The 18090-nt window shown below is 37.2% G+C and overlaps 1 protein-coding gene across 1 annotated transcript in view; it reads right to left on the reverse strand.

Moving 5' to 3' along the window:
- Positions 1–272: 272 nt before the first annotated feature.
- Positions 273–18090, reverse strand: part of vwc2 (von Willebrand factor C domain containing 2) — a 33460-nt gene continuing 15642 nt past the window's right edge. Inside the window, exons 3-4 of the mRNA XM_023825670.2 lie at positions 8977–9106; positions 273–966 (exon numbers count right to left, since the gene is read on the reverse strand). Coding sequence (XP_023681438.1) covers positions 815–966; positions 8977–9106 — 282 coding nt within the window. The 3' untranslated portion in view covers positions 273–814. The remainder of the gene's footprint in view (positions 967–8976; positions 9107–18090) is intronic.

Genomic DNA, 18090 nt, shown 5'->3' on the forward strand with positions numbered 1-18090 from the left:
GGTCTAAAAAAACCGGATCAGTTTGCAGCATGAAGCTGCACAAATGGTCTCTCACTGCATTTATTTTAGTGTTTTTTGGTATAGATATCACCTGGCAGATCATGGGACTGCCTAAATGAATGCTGAATCCCAGAAAATGTAGTCCATCTTTTCTGGGACTGCTCCATTGCAAGGTTGAGCTTTTGTAAGCTCTTTTATTCTGCAAGCCTTAGCCATTTTCACTTCCATTATCAACTGACAGCACCATGTCCCACGCCACGCAGAACCTCCTGTAGCGCAATATGCAGTTTGCTTTATTTAATTTTTGTCCAAAATGTTGACAATATACAGCATCATAATGTAAACAAAAATGCTATTAAAAACCTATTTTCAAGCAACTGAGAAAACAAATACAAACATTTGCAGACAATCATTATTTCCTATAATTTCACAGACCATCCATACCCACAAGAGCTGGGATAATGAGTTGTATTCAGTTTGTCTAATGGTTTTCTTGGCACTATTTATGTTCCTGTAACCTGTCTATCTTCCCATCCAATGTATTAGTGCTTTGTCTCCTAATTCACAGTGTATTAAAATACAGTCCTATAAAAATATCTTTTGACTCTACATCAAATTTTCTAACAATTAATACATGAACTGTACATGAAAATAGATAAATATCCTTTTCACATGAAGTACAAAAGTCATAGAAAGTTTCTGTCTGCAGGATACATGAGTAGTTGGAGAATCATAATGTTATGTGGCACGGCAATGTCCCTCTGGTTGGCTGGATGAAGGCTGTACCGTGTCATGTGATCTGTTTGGCCCGCCTCTATCTGCGCCGACAGTCATTCTTGCTGCAGGTGGCTTGACGCTCTATGCGCCAGGTTCCTTCCTCATAGGTGCAGTAGCAGATTGTGCACTCATCCATCTTCACCTCCCGGCCTGCTGGGATCACTGCTGTGTCTGCAAAGCAGTTTGGCCCTGGAAACATGAGGACAGACTGTATGACCAGAACATCATACTTTCATGCAGTGCTTTGGTGGTGTTTTTGTAATTTATGTGAGTGAAAGTAATTAATTCATTGTTGACACACCACAACAAAATGCATCCTCTGCATTTAACCCATATGTGACATAGCAGGTGGCAGCTATTATTCAGCATCCAGGGAGCAGCACTTGGGGACAGTACCTTGCTCAGAGTACCTCAGTGGTACCCAGCTGGTCACGTATTCAAACCAGCAACCTTCTGATCATAAGCATAATTCCGTTATCATTAGACTACCACTGCCTAAGGCTAGAAAGCACTAACTTAGGGGCGGTAATTAAAAAGCAATGCAAAAGCTAGTCTTAAATGTTCTATTTTGCGTAAATCACCAAGGCAGATGACTATGTCTATGCACTTGAGTCTATCAGTATAGAATAATCGTGCCTGAACTGTTTACAATGGGTCTGGATGTATTTAAATGGGCCATGATGTATCTATATAGGCACAATAAAGCAGTAGCAATACCACTTCTTGTCTGCCATAACTGCAGTATTTTTGAAACCCTGTCACAAAAATGGCTTCTAATTTATTGCGACACAGAGTCCTTTCCTAGTCGTAGCATGTTGGGGACTGATATCTGAGGGAACTTCATATTGTAGCCACTTGCACATAAATGATTTAAGGCATCAAAAATTAACTTCATTGATTTTTAGGGGGAAATTCCAGAAATCTCCATAATGGATTTCTCAATTTTTCTCTTTTCAAAACTACTTTTGTGACACTTCAATTATTCAGAAATTAATTTGAGACATGCTGTTGACTTGTGTTGTAGTTAAAAAGTATAAAGTGTAGAATATAGTCGGACTTCTGAAGCTGTCTGTCTTTTAAAATCCTGAATTACTTCAGCTGTTATGTAATGATGCCAGTATTTTTTTAAAACTTCTGTTGCTGATTTGGGGATTTTTTGGGGATAGATTATGTCGGAGACAAAAAAAGTAATTTAACGAAGTTTTCTCTATTGAAGATCTCGTGATGATAAATTAACAAAGTGATGTGGTCTTATGCATTAGTTGTGTACTTTGAATCAAATTGTAAAATGAGTGTGTCTGGAAAATATACTGATATGCAAAATTAACCAATGGAGAGAGTACAGCCTCTTCTATGTACAGAATACTAATTCGTGAGCAATTGACTCACATGGTTGCAATCTAGCTGCACTTGTTCAATAGGCTGAAATAATTAATGTAATTAATGTTTGTTCACTGACAGAGCCTCTGTAGAGAGGCTTTAGTTCCTACATCTCTCAACCATCTCAGAAAAATTACAATCATGGCTGGTTCAGTGGGTACTGTGGTTACCATACCTTTCAGAGATGGCGGTCGGAATCCTACCCATGCTCTGTGTGTGTGTGTGTGTGTGTGTGTGTGTGTGTGTGTGTGTTTGTGAAGATTGCATGTTATTCTGATCTTCTTTGCGTTTCCTCCTGCAGACTGAGGACATAGTTAGGTGAATTAGTGTCTCTAAATTGGACTGGTATAGTGAATGAATATTGCATGCCTTGTGATGTGACTGGCAACCCATCCGGGGTGTACTTGGAAGATACTGTAGATGTTCCATCATTGTAATTAACATTTTGATTAAAACATCCTGCCCTATTCTGGAAACAGGATGAAGGATAATTTACTATAATGACAGTATAGGTAATTCATTGAGAAACAGACACACAGTTGTTTAACATACATAATACTCTGACCAAAACCAAAAAGTTGTTTAGCATCTTATCATGATAAAGATGTACTGTATGTATATGTGCAAAGATCCTTTGTGGAGTGCTTTGTGAATCAGTAATGCATTAGTTCTTTGGTAAAAAAAAAAAAAAAAAGTTCTTTTTTTGAAGAGGAAAAATAAAAAATCCAAACCCCCCCCCCACACACACACACAGTTTTAAAAAAATTGCACACAAACATCTAAAACCTTAGGTTAAAATTGACATAAGTGGTGAGTGGATGGCATAGTTACTCTAGGTAGCACTGCTATCACTGACCGGTGGAGCCTGGGGGAGGGTTTATTCAACTTATTAATTTTACTGTAAAAAAGACAGAAACTCACCTTCATTGAGCATTATTTACAGATAGATATTCACCATAGTACCATTATTAACATGTCTATGCTAACTGTGGGGAAGGAGGTGTGTTTTACATAGCTATAGGCATAAATACACCATTACTGGCTGTTACATCTTGTATGCAATTTCAAGTGAAAATACTCTGACCTCAAGATTGTTTGTTTGTTTGTTTGTTTGTTTGTTTGTTTGTTTATCGGGTCTCTCCTCCACCCTGTTGAATAATTTGACTATCGCCCAGGCTCTTTATCAGGTCTCTTCTATAAAGAGAAGACAATTTTTTGAAGTGTTGCAAAGATTATGCTGTCATGGCCATGCTGCTTGGTCCTGATAATGGGAGCTTCTCTGTGGCAAAAACAGCAGCTTTCTGGACCTGGTCACATTGTTGCTTTGATATACAAGCATTAAACTTAAAAGCTGATACATGTAACATAGCTATTATAGGGAACCAATGTCATGCAAAATTGGAATTGGAGTCTTTGACAGACCATAGCACAGGGTACACACATACTTTGATGAATCAGATGGAAATTATGTTAATATTCTAAATTACATCAGCTATAGTTCTACACTGTTCAGTTCACACTGAACAAAGGAACTATGGAAGCCCATTAATTTTTTGAAAGTTAATACAGTGCTAATTTTAGTGGTGTAATTAACAGTGTCGATGGAGTGTGATGAAAATGCCCTTACATTCTTTATCAGTACTCGTGCTCCACTGTGTAAATGAGAAGTATGAGTACCCTGTGATCTAGCTGCATGCTGGAATAGCTCCCAAAAGAAATAAAAATTGCAGGAACCATCTCTATCCATAATTTGCTTATTGATAAAATAATAAATATGTTCATAGTCAGGTAGATGGCATTAAAAGTGAACATAGTGTAAGGTTAATACATTCATAAAAAACAACAATCTACCCAATTTAAGTAGGTTAACATAGAGGATTCTAAATATTATGTTCATTTTTAGATACCTAGTATAGCCCTAACCAGATACACTGTAATGCCTGGTCAAAAATCCCTGACCCTGCAATACCCACACACACAGCTTTGTAATTATATCTTTTATGGTGACTCTCCATTCATTTCTATGGGGAAAACTCTAATCCCAACATGATGACCTTAACCCCTACACAGCCCTAACCTTAACCATAAGTAACCAAATAAAACAGGTGACTTTTAGAATTTTTAGTTTTTTGACTGCATTCACAGATGATTGTTTTGACATCCGCGTAATATCAGATGTTGGCGCTAAACTACAGCAATAGTGGCGCGGATGTCGGCGCTAATCTACGGCAATAATGGCGCGGATGTCGGCGCTAATTTATGGCAATAATGGCGCGGATGTCCATGCTAATCTACAGCAACTGGGAAAACAGCAATAATGGTGCTGATGTCCGCACTAATCTATGACAATAATGGCATGGATATCTGCGCTAATCTTCGGCAATAATGGCGTGGATGTCGGCGCTAATCTACGGCAATAATGGCGTGGATATCTGCGCTAATCTTCGGCAATAATGGCGTGGATGTCGGCGCTAATCTACGGCAATAATAGCGTGGATGTCCATGCTGATCTACAGCAATGGGGAAGACGGTATTGGTGTAGATGTCCACGCTAATCTACGGCGGTAGGGAAAACGGTAATGGCGCGGATATCTGAGCTAATCTACTGCAATGGGGGGAAAATTAAATAATTCCCTTGGTATCATTAGGAATGGAGATAATCTTTATGGTATTCCTGCAGGGATGGTAATAATGTGGGGGCAGTTTTCATGCATGCAGGGATGGGGTAGGGACAGTTTAGATGTTTGCAGGACAGACGGGGTTGGTGATGGATATCATCCACGTGCAGCTCACTACTATAGACACTAAAACTAACAGTTTTATTTAGTAGAATTCAAATTATTAACACATACAGATTTATCCAATTAAGCATATTTAAAGAAGTAATTCACATCATGGCTTCTCTGAAATTCAGTTCCTGGATTAACAGTTTCACCTTGGTTTCAGCCTGCAGCCTTTACACACCCTCCTTTTCTCATTACTTTCTTTGTCTATGACCATGTCTCAGCACATCTGTGATTGTGACATTTTTGTATCGGTCTGCTTTTCACCATAGCCCTGCCTTGCTGTGAGGAGGAGCGTAAAACCTGGGCAGTGGATAGCTGGGTATGCCAGACTGACCTGCTGTAATCTCAGTTTTTTTTAAATGGTTCACCAAGGCGCATTACAGTGACATGGGGAAATTAAGACAGGCCTTCAGATAATCTGAAATGAAGCCCCTTTAAAGCCCATGTAATGTATCCTGTCCCGGAGCTAGAATCTTGTTTCCTGCACAAAAACAGCTAGATGTCTGCATTCAGGAGGAGGAGGAAGTGGGCCCATCAAGGGGAGGACTGTTACGGGATTAACATACTCACAGCTTCTTTTTCTACCATCTTTACAGTTGCTGCAGTAAGTCGGGCTGTAATGGTACACATACATCATTTTTCGGTTTGGTATGCACAATGAAGATGAATATATTTATTGATACTGGCAGAAGCTAAATTCACAAGTAGATGTTCACAAGAAACATTATGGTAATTGTTGCTGTGAGTTGGTTATGGCTAGTGCTGGTTACTCAGTCATAATAGGCAGTTTTCAAACATTTTGGTTTCCCAGTAAATTACACTAACACCTAAAAAAAGCAGTTGATAAGACCAAGACTGTCTGTCAGCTAGAAACACATCCAACATGCATTTGAAATGACATCATGCAAGTATGTGTATGACTGGAGAAAGGCAGAAACTGTGTAGTTTCCCTGTGGCACTTTGGCTGGGTTAAAAAAATAATCATGGTTATAGGTAGTGATGCGTCAAAATTTTGGCAATCAATAATTTTTTATTTCGGCTGAAACACTTTTTGAAGGCTGAAATTGCTGACCAAAATTGACACTAGAACCTCCAGCATTTTTTCAACCTTGTTCTAACTGCCAGCTGCAATGTACTTCGGTGTATGACACCTTTTGTTTTCACTAATAGACCATCTTGTTAAAATAATGCCCATCCATCAAGAAAACAAAGGGATAGTAATTCTCACAGCTGCAGAAAAAAAAGCCGTAAAACCCATAATAAAATGGTGTTTATATTATGCGTTTATCCGAATATCGGTATTGGTACATCCAAATATGCACCGATCCGAATATCGGATCGTTGCATCTCTAAATAAAACTAAAAGCACCTGTGTAATATGCAGTTGGTATCTGTGTGGGGGTTGCTCAAAAAAGCTACCAAACACATGTATGGACTGCAAGCAGCAGCTGTGTGCATTAGCCTACTATTTACACACTTTACCTGATGGGGCACAAATACTTAGTAATAACTCAGTTACTACTGAAGTAAAAATCATGAACAAATATAGTTTCTACTTGAGATAAAAGAAGATTGATCACAATTCATTAATCATGAACAAACATGAAATCAGTATTTTGCTTGTTATTAATTACTTGTTCCTTCAGCAGTTCTTCAGTAGTTCCTTCAGTAGTTCACAAAAGTTTACAGAATTAACAGATACAGTATCAAATATAGTAACTGTTGCATCATGAGTCATAGATGATGAACAAATATGAGATCAGTATTTAACTTATTTAACTTGTTATTCAGGGCTTGTTCCTTCAATAGTTTAGAAAGGTTTACAGAATGAACAAATATAATAATAACAAATATAACAATTGCTTGATAAAATGTGCATCATGATTCATTAATGATGAATTAACATGAGATCAGTATGCAACTAAGACTTGGTTTGTGCCCCATGAAGTAAAATGTTGCCTTTACTGGCTTTGCTTTGTGTTTATTGCAGTCGGTTTTGTGTAATATTTGAGTACATTTTACAATTCATTTCAAATAGAAACATACTTTTTAAATGAAGTCTTTTACTTGGGTTCATTTGTGATATACAGTTGATAAAAAGCATCAACTTTGACGAACGTGAAGTGCCCCTAATTAAATATGGGATGTCAACAATTATACTGAAATTACCTAAAAATTGTTATAATAATTATTTCAAAGCTAAATCTGTTTATATAGATAATGTCTATCTCACATTGTGAACACAGTTTGTACTTTATAAAAACTTGTCAGCTTTCTGATTTCACAACAGCAAAGCCACTCTGTTAGGAACATTGAACCTTATTTGGTCTAGGCCAGGGGTGGCCAATCTTATCCGCAAAGAGCCGGTGTGTATGCAGGTTTACGCTACAACTGCCTAATTAGGTCATGAATTAGAGGACTGATTGGCTGAAGAGTCCTCACACCTGGGTTTGAACAGCTGACCTAAAGGTTACCCCAAAAACCTGCATATACTGTACTGTACACCGGCCCTTTGCAGATACGATTGGCCACCCCTGGTCTAGGCTCTTAGATTCACTAATCTACAGTTCTCCATCTTGCTGCATTTATAAATGTTTTAACTGATAACCTTAAAAACAAAATTAACTTAATATATTAATATGAATAAATTGGTGATCAAGTAATTATTAAAAGTTTATTTAAGTTGGCAAAAAATTAATTTTGGTACTGTACATCACCAGCTCTAGGGGTGTTTGTCGCTAAAGATATGCAACCACACTTGGTATTAGAGAACATGGTATTTAGTCTAGATTTAGTTATGATGTTATATTTTTGATTGTTTAAATTTTATATATTTTTACAATATACAAGTAGGTGTCTCAGGTATTGTTATTCAGATATGTCAACAGATGCATTGCCTTTGGATTACTATTCATAATTGTTTGTGTTTGCAATTTTAATTATATATAATTTATAAAGAAATTTCCTATCCCTGATGTACCAAAATTTCACTGAACCATTAACACAAAACCAAGCTTTGTACTGAACTGTGAATTTTGTATAGCATTACACCCCTAGCAAAAAGACACACCAGCAATGGTGCGTGCTTCCTTTGGCTTATTTGCTATAGTATTTGACATGCCTACATTCCAATTCAAACTGCTAAGATCAGTTTGGGGACATTAGGAAGAATTTTCTCATATTGTACTCCTTTTATACTCTGCTTGTAATTACTCTCAAATTACTTTTTAGTTTTTTTGTCTTCTTCTGAAACTACCCTTTCCCGTGTACCTGTAACTGCAAGATACAATGCTCACAAAAACTCTTGGGACACTTGCTTAATTCTGTAACAATGTTGCAAATTTATTGGTTTCATAACAAAAGTCCACTGGCAAGAAATATTTAACATAACTGCACATATCTTCTGCACCGACACTTTCTTTTTATTAAGTGTTGTAATCTGACTGACTCAGTTCTGTTCTTGCCATTTTGCTATTAATTTTGCAGCCAATGGATACTAAACACAAATGCTTGGCATTTTACGTTATTGCAAAGGTGTTACTAATTAAAAAGCACTCAATGATACGGGTTGAACCCTTTAACCCCTCTAACTCAGAACAGCTTTTTTAAAAGTATAATTTGGGTTTCAGTGTATTACTACTTGAAATGAATGTTTTATTTAAAACTACTGATTACTTCGAAGTTGAGATATATAGTAAACAGAAGAATAAAATAAAGATTTTGATATAAAATGAATAAAACGAACCAATAATGGGAAACTCCAGATATGGCTCTATCGCGCCCACACATCCTTTTGCTTCCCAATATACCTGAGTGCTTAGCTGGCAGTGTATTGCTGTTTCAACTAACACTATTTCATTCTTCCTGGATGGATCCAGATATGTAGTATTATGCTGAGGCACCGTCAATGACTCTTAATGTCATTCAAAGTCAGCATCACTGTGTGCTGATAATGCAGCCACTGACAAATTCTTACCCATTACATTCAACACCATATACCCAGAATCCATTTTGTATTTAAAGAGGAACTCACCACTCTTGCAAATGGGGCAGCACTGATCGGGTTCATATTCTGGGTCCACACATTCGGTCTGAGGACAAGCTGCTACAGTACATAAAACCTCTCCACTGGGTTCACAGCGGCACTTCTCACAAGGGGAGACCTGTGTACACAAACAAACCCATTCACAGACACACAAAGTATACAGTATTAGAGACCAGATGAACAATTCACATGTGTGAAAGCCTAACACAGCCCTACATACAGTATATAACTGTTATTACATTAATATTCAACACAGACATGCCACCTTACGTGTCCCTAGGCTTGGGCGGTATTTATTTTTATGAACTCATACCTTCTAGACAATTAACCCTGGCATACGATATATGACGGTACTAAAAAAAATCTAAAACATGTAGGCTACTGTTAACTCTGGAATCAGAGATAGCCTAAAGGGGCTCATCAATGTGGAAGCTGAGCACTATGGAAATGAGGAGACAACTCCTTGTTGAACATTAAAAAATATCACCCTTTGTTTATTGACACCACTGTCACTGCCTGATTTGTGGCTGCACGCACACTAGGTTTCATGCATGTAGTGCATGCTCCACTTTACAGTGTATTCATGTCGTATTTTGTTTTTGTGGCATTAACTTACGCATGTTATTCTAAGGCTCCACTTACCACTTACACTGTGCACTACATTGCAATACATCGCCTCAAATACAGCATCTCTGCATCAGTTTCATAGAAAGAGGAGCATCTGTATTTTTATGGTATTCAAAATAATACCTTTGGAATTTCTAAATACTGTGGTATACTATAATACCTAGGGGTGTGAAAAATATTGATTTTTATGATTAATCGTGATCCTGGTTTTGACAATTCAATATCGATTCACAAAACCCCAAGATGAAACTAGTTAATGTATGCCTTTTCCCCATGACTTTGAAAATATTTTTGCTGAATTTTACTTGTATTGATCCTGTATAGGTGGTGCTGCTTTCTCTCTCAACCATAAGAGGTCTGCAACCCTCCTATAGGTGAGAGCACTCTGAGCATGTGAATGCAAGTCCAGTAGTTTTATTTTCGCACTAGTCATTTTCAGTACACTGCTTACGGTGACGCGAAATAACGTCATATAAAAGCAAAATAAATCGGGGCTGCCGTGATTAGTCAACGTAGTCGATGACATCAACACTGCTAATTTAAAAAATTATTTTAATAAAATTACCTTTATTATTTCTAAAACGCTTCAATTCATTATAACAAATGATATCCTTGATTTCAATCAATAAAATAGTCGATAGATTAATCTATAGAATAATAGTTTAGTGACAGCCCTAAAATAAATAAAATTAAATAGAAGCAAACAATGTAAAGAGAAAACTCATATTATTGGATGTTACCTGCTGTCAGTTATGAGAATATTGTTAATTATCTGTTTTTTCAAACATGGCGGTTAACACTGAAACAAATGAAATCGACAAAGTCTGTAAGTATAATTTATTTCTGAATACATTTCATGCTTAATGTATATTGTTCCTCGTTATCTTATTTTCACCATGTAATAGTAACTTAAGCAAGTAATAATAATAATAATCAATACTTTATTGATCCCCATGAGGAAACAGTCTTTTTTTTACGCTTCCCTCAACTTGCTCTTTTTGTAGAGTAAGTTTTGTAAACTTACTCTACATTTTTTTTCCTCTACAATATTTTTGTAAGTTTGTTTTTAAGGAAGTATACCTATATGCTCCTCAAATAAAAAAAAAAGGTATACATGCCTTTGGCCTTTCTTTAGTGGTTTTCACAATTTGTTTCCAGCGACTCAGCATTTGTAAATTTGTATTCCATTTAGAGCTTCTTAAACTTCTCTCCAAAAATATAAAGCTGCAACATAGTATTTCTTATTTCAGTCCTATTGGTTTAATATTGAATTGGAATTGAATCGAATTGGATGGAATCAAATCAACCTGGGGCATCTGTGCCAATACCCAGCCCTAGTAATACTGTCATACCACCCAAGCCAACATGTCACTCTGTATGCATAGCAACCACAATTCCTCTTACAACTGAATCTTTACCTAATGGACATATGTCCTATTACACATCACTTGAACTAATAACGTAATGTCCCAATAAGCTACTTGCAGTTCAATGTAATGATACTGATAAAGGATTGGGAAATTATCAGTAAACAAGATTGGGGGTCCTCTATCTGATATATGGCATTTAAACATGTCTGCATGCACACATACACCTACACGGACCTGTACTCGTATCTTAATAGGGACCATCCATTCACTTCTGTGGGCAAAACCTTAATCCCAACCTTGACAATCTTAACCCCTACCCAGCCGTAACCTTAACCATAAGTAACCAAACAAAATACAAGTCTTTTGGCATACTTAGGTTTTTGATTGCAGTCACAGATTTTGATAAAGTTGAATTTCACCTTGGGGGAATGAAAAAATGGTCCACATAATGTCAAAATAACAGTTTTTAATCATGTTATGGGGACATTTTGTCCCCACAATGTAATGTATACCTGGACCACACACACACAGCTGCTCATTGGATCTGGGACACAGTAGTGACAATGTGAAAACAAGGGCGTTCATTACCTCTTGTGCCAGCAAACAGACCAATGGGACTGAGGGTCTTGCTCCTCATGAGATATTAGTTTACAGAGCGGAACATCTACGCTGCAGTACAGCATGACAGCATATTCCCCCTTCCACTGCCATAATGATATAAATAGAAAAGAGTAGTGTCTTCTGTTGCTACAACCCACCTGTTGACCTTGCATTACAGAATGTTCCTATATACAACGGGGCTATCCCTTATCTGTTCATTTGTCCTCTGTAGTGGCCTTGGTACATGCAGACCAATCCACAGTCCAGCTTTTTGCAGAGTGGTTTGGGGTGGGAGGTGTAATTGCATGTTTCTACATTAATGACATGTTGTGATACACTTCAACAGCACTTCAATTAAGGCTCAGACTTCCCAAGCCAGAGGGTATAGGTAACAGACACATAGAGTAGTAACATGATTACCGCCATCTCAGTATTTCAGTACCCACTGCACTCACTCTTAAAATCCCAGAAGTCGGTTCCACTCTGTGGAATAAAAGCCCGGATCCAACCTGCTGCACACCGAATTCCAGGCATTCTTGACCTATGTGATTGGCTCTTGTTTAATTAGACCAGCCTAATGAGGTGAGACAGGTGTTGCCAGAAGGTAAACAGCTGTTGGTTATCATTAGCCTTGTTTTTTTTACGTAAATCAATCTCCATATGGCAGACTGACATCCATGACCAGTATTAAAATCCCTGTTTTTGGCTACAAAACATAAATTAGCTTCTATTAGCTTTGGTAATATAAACGGACATAGCAATTCAGTGAATTCATTTTTGAATTTCTTAATTTTCAAAGGAATGGGTCCAACACAAAGTAGAAGCAATAAAAAATGGATTCAGCTTTGTGATGAAGAAAAAAAATTCCAACGTGGTGAACTGGATTGGTGCTTCGGTGATAAACAGAACAAATAGTAGGTAAGGGTCTTGACATCAGCAGTCAGGTTGAGCGATTTCAGGTATTGTGTAGAAAGTGTATGTAAATATCTCAAACGCATCAGCACAGGTTCCCTATAGTCATAGTGCTCACTGTCATTAAGCAGTCATTCATTTCAGCATTTTCCTTTGGATGTGCTTTTAGGCACACAGTGTTCCATTAGTCATTTTGATGAGCAGGGACATATGAACAAATTTATAAGAATTAACACTGTCTAACAATGATTTATAGTAAACTTAATGGTGCTGTTTGTAAGCACTGCTACAATACATAATGAGGGAATTTATTTTACTCAAAATTCAACATATGTTTAGATGATGTACAGGAGACTAACAGATCAACAACCATAAGAGCACACAGAAGCTCGGGTTAATTATTCAGTAAGGCCCCAATCAGTGAAGATGTTCCTATTAACCAAAAACTGAACAAAAAGACATATTTATTGTCCCTCAGATATCCAGCAATACAAATGATGCTTAAGATTAACACCTTTTGTTTATGAGTAATTACCAGCAGTGGCATAAATAAAGCAGGGGTAACCACTGAGCCCTGGGGAACTTCTACTGAGAGATGCTGTAAGGATGGTCTCTTTTTAATTAGCTTGAAGGAAGAGTTGAAAATAAAGCCCAGCTAGGGTACAACAATATCATTGCTACCCATGATGGTCAGGTTGAACATAAAGATCTGACGCCCAACCAAACTGAAAGGAGAAAAGAAGAGAAACACAGCCTTAGAGTCGAATGCTATGGGGCAGTAATTAAACTTGTTTAAGGACATGTAAACCCCAGGAAAGCCCCTACCATGGAAACTCTGGGAAAGGGTACTTTAGAAAAAAATTTTGTATTTTGTGTATTTGTTTTGGGTATGAACATCAGCTCAGTCCAATGCTAGAGGGAGAAGAGCAGTTAAATAATGGATAGAAAGTGAGGAAGTTATCAAGGATACTATATACAATGATCAGGGACACTATATCACTACTACTTGATTACTTTATGTAACATTATATAATAATAATAATAATAATAATAATGTATAGGTAACCGGGGTTACAGATGTTGGGCAGTGACAGTATTTTGGCATTCCAAATTGAGTGCTCTAATGGTAAAATAGGCAGAAGATAGTGAGGTGTGTTTTCTCTGTGAGCCATGTGCATTTAAGCAGGTTAATCCAGCTACGTCTTACCATATATATATATGCAGAAAACCTAAAAACAGAGAAACCATGTAGGTTTTAGTATGAACGTCATGCTAAATAGCTAGGTAGGGTGCAGAGGATGTGTATGTCACCAAATCTGTGCACAGACATTTAATTACTTAGCTTGTTTGTTATATATAATTTTATATACTTTTCTTGTTATAATAGGAAATATAAATTAAAGAATGTGTGTTCAATGATATGCATATTTTCAGAAAGCTAATATATATTGTGCTATTTTAATAGCTCCTTAATTTACAAATTATTGGTATTAAAATTTTCACTTATAGACATCTAAAGAACCTTCTGTATTTCAAAATGTTATTATTGGTTATCCAAACATTTTCTTCAATCCAGAAATAAAATTCTCAGAACCTGTCCTTTTTCATTTTCCAAATGACCTTCAGTCTTTCAATTAAAAGTGAATTATTTGCCTTGTTGTATTTAATGACACTTTTTAATATTTTGATATTTCTTTTAGTAGAAATTAGTAGCAAAACATCATGGTATACAACACTAGTTAGTGCATTATAAAGCAGGCAGCATTCTTAGTTTGTGTGTTTGTTTTTTTATGAATTTTCTTTGGTCTGTAATGCGTAGTAACAGTGTTTCTGACTTATGAATTTTCCTCTTCTGAAACAATTTTAGGGAACAAATTGTATTCATAATTCAATTGATGGTTACACTTTGTTTCAAAATTTGAAACTCATGATACAGCCTGAAGCTGGGTAAGCAGATCCCCCCAGGCTGTGATCATGTGTCTATCTGGCCTGGTCAATGCCACAGTACAAACATAATTTAAGAAGAAGCCGCTTACCACATCTTGTCATTTGGGTAATTAAAGCAATTACATACAACTCCCTCATGCAGACTGGTCTCCCTTGAGCTACTCTAACAACCATCTTTTAATACTGGAGCAAATGTGTCTGTTGGCACTGATTAAACTGCAAGTCTCCAAATACCATCACATAATATATGTCAAAAGCATACTTTTGAAATAAGAATGCCTGGATAATAATACAGTTGACATAAATTGATAATATGCTCTTTGTTCATAATAGGAAACTAATATATACAATTTATATCAGCAATGCATACATTTTTGTATGTACCCGTTTGTCCAACTAAAAATTAAAATATTAAGAAATTGATAGTAGAGTAGAAAAGTAGAGTAGAGAAATAAAACAGGCAAACTACATTCTCTCCTATTTTGTGTTTTTTTTTTCTGTGCTTCTCAGTCTTTCGTCATGAAGAGTTTGATGGAGCCTCATTCTCAAAATAGCTGTTTAACAGTCATTGAATTCTAACATTATCTCTGTATATGATTTAATTAGCAACTCTCAGTTAATCAGCTAGGAATCTGAGAAGTGGCAGCTGTGCTCATATCTGTTGATACTAATCAACATGCTACAGTAGGAAAAATTAATGGTCACATAATGGCTTTAATCTATTTCAGAATGTGTCGATTCAAGAACTTTTCTACATTCCTAAAATATTAATATTAAAATAGGAAGCTGCTAGCAGTGGAGGCAGATGGATGTATACACACAAGATGTGCCTGCACATACACCAACATATATGTTGTCTCTCTATAGAAACTGTATCACAAAACTGAATGTTTGGGTTAGCAGGATAACTCTTTGGACTAAGTCTAGGCTAAATGTAAGTGAACGACGATAAAGTCCATTTAAACTGGGGGTACCTTAAATCCAACAAGTTAGCTAGCTAACTAACAAATCTTGCTTCGTGATACTGGAAGTTGGTTAGAGGGTAACTGTTTTTATGTTTGTATATGTGTATATGTACTCATGGTTCTGTGACACCAATGATGTTCTGTGTTGCTATTTTCTTTTCTTTGGTGTTGTGCAGGGTGACATGGTGCAGTGGTTAGCACTGTTGCCTCACACCTCTGGGACCTGGGCTTGAGTCTCCGCCTGGGTTACACGTGTGTGGAGTTTGCATGTTCTCCCCATGTTGTTGTGGGGTTTCCTCTGGGCACTCTGGGTTTCCCCCACAGTCCAAAGACATGCTGAGGCTAATTGGAGTTGCTAAATTGCCCATAGATGTGCATGTGTGAGTGAATGGTGTGTGAGTGTGCCCTGCGATGGGCTGGCCCCCCATCTAGGGTTGTTCCCTGCCTCGTGCCCATTGCTTCCGGGATAGGCTCCGGACCCCCCCTGCGACCCAGTAGGATAAGTGGGTTGGAAACTGGATGGATGGTGCTGTGCATACTGTTGCATGTTTAAACTCATGTCGTTCCACTAATGCAGTTCAGCTGCAACAAATCAAGGCTCATACAAGACAGACTTGCATAGTCTCACTTAGTGCGCACATCCAAGATATTGAAGAAGCCCGAATGGATGAGTGATAGATCGATCAAATGAGTCGGAAAGCATGTAAATCGAGAGTGTTTTTTTTTTCCACCGCAGAACAAACGCTGCTTATGGAGCTGTATGAAGAATACAAAGATGTAATCGCTAAAAAAGGCAATACTATGGCCATAAATAAAGCCAGGGAGTTGGCTTGGCAAAGGATTGTAGACAGACTAAATGCGTAAGTTAGGTACATGTTATGAATATCCACCATGGTGGTACAGTGGTTTATGCTGTTGCCTTACAACATGAAAGTTCCTGGTTCAAACCCCATAACTAACGGGGATCTTTCTGGGTTGAGTTCACGTGTCATTCTTACTGTATAATTTTATTCTTTGATCTCCATAAAATACTGTGTGAAATGTTTTGCTTTTTACTTCAATAAACTTTCAAAGTAGACTGTGACTAAACAAAATATAAAACTATTTCCCTGTTCATATTATTTTAACAGATTTTTTTTCAGTTTCAGTCATTGCATTCCATGTTTGACCTTTGTAATATGGGTATGCTTTCGTTTGAATTATTTTGGAATTAACTGGAATGCTGAGACGTGATTTTATAGGCTTTATTATATTTATTACATGACATAAGTAATGAGAGCTCGGAATTTCGTCTGATGGAACGATCTTTTGTGAATCTGTTCCCATACGATGGGTGTTCTTTGAGACAACGCTTAATTAAGCATGACAGTTAACCTGGTCCGGACCAGACTTGGTCACTCGCATAAGTTACCATGGTAGCTCAGCAGGGATTCATTTAAGACACGTTGATGAAACTGAACTCCCACTTAAATGAGCCAGACTTATCGAAATTAGTCAGACATTCCCTAAATCCTGCTTCTTGGAATACCCCCCTGGAAACAAGATATACAAAATAAAAACAATTTGTAAGCTAACTTGCCCTACAAACTGCCACAATAGAAATAACAGAATTCAGGGAATCCTCAAAACCTTGTCCACTCTGTTACTGCAGTCCATCTGGACAGCAATAACTCCCTTTGAGACATATATCTTATCTCGTCTGGCTAGATTTGTGCCATGTATCCGAATACAACTGATTTACTTTGGTGCACCAAAAGGCTATTAAAACCAGGATTCTCAGCTACAAAGCCAAGAAACACCAACAAGTCAGTGAGTGGTTCATGATATTGCTCACTTCCTGGATGTTCAGTGGGTCAGTCTTAAAATACTTGTTCTCTTCCATTCTTCTGTGCTTAAACCAAAGCTTATTCTCCTTAAGCCCAGGCTATAATTAAGGATTGAGTCTCCATACAATTTACAATTACCTACAATACTGTGTACTAATGAACTGACACGTGCACTTGTGTGATCGAAGACTATTAAAGGCATGGACAATTGCAGCAAAAGCACAAACAATTCAAAATACACAACAGACTACTGAAAACAGCAGTCAAAATATCCAGACATCCATAAGTTTGTGTTCTACTCATAGTGAAGCTTAAAGCGGAGCTGAATGAAACTGCAATAGCATAATCTAGTCTATAACGAATAGAGAGAGAAAATGCAGGTATCCCTTGCTGTCCAAACTTTCACTATCTGAATTTGCGCTGTAATGCCTCTGGTGAAAAAAACTGTTCCCAAAATTCACTATCTGAATTGCTGCTTTCATGAAACTGCATTTGAAAAAAAATTGAAGTGTCAGAGAAAAGCCTTAGGTTTCACGTGAGTCCTGGTGAGAGGATGTGAAGTGTGATGCAGTTATATCTCAGCTGTTCTCTCAATCATGTCTCTTGCTCACATTTTTAAATGTGTATTATCTTCCCCACACTCTCAAGTGACAATGTCTTCTAAGTCAGAAAGCTTGGTAAAAAAAAGTAGGTGAGCCTGAGTGGCCTACAAAAGCTCATACATTGGAAGAAACGTTAGGAGTGAAAAAGCTTATTGAGTGGTGAATGCATAACAGATGTAATAAGCTTGGCCACTTCTCCATCTAGAATAACTTGTTAAATTTTATGTTATTTTGCTAGCTGTGATTTGCATTC

The sequence above is a fragment of the Paramormyrops kingsleyae genome, chromosome 9 (genome assembly GCF_048594095.1).
Source record: "Paramormyrops kingsleyae isolate MSU_618 chromosome 9, PKINGS_0.4, whole genome shotgun sequence".
NCBI classification, from domain to species: domain Eukaryota; kingdom Metazoa; phylum Chordata; class Actinopteri; order Osteoglossiformes; family Mormyridae; genus Paramormyrops; species Paramormyrops kingsleyae.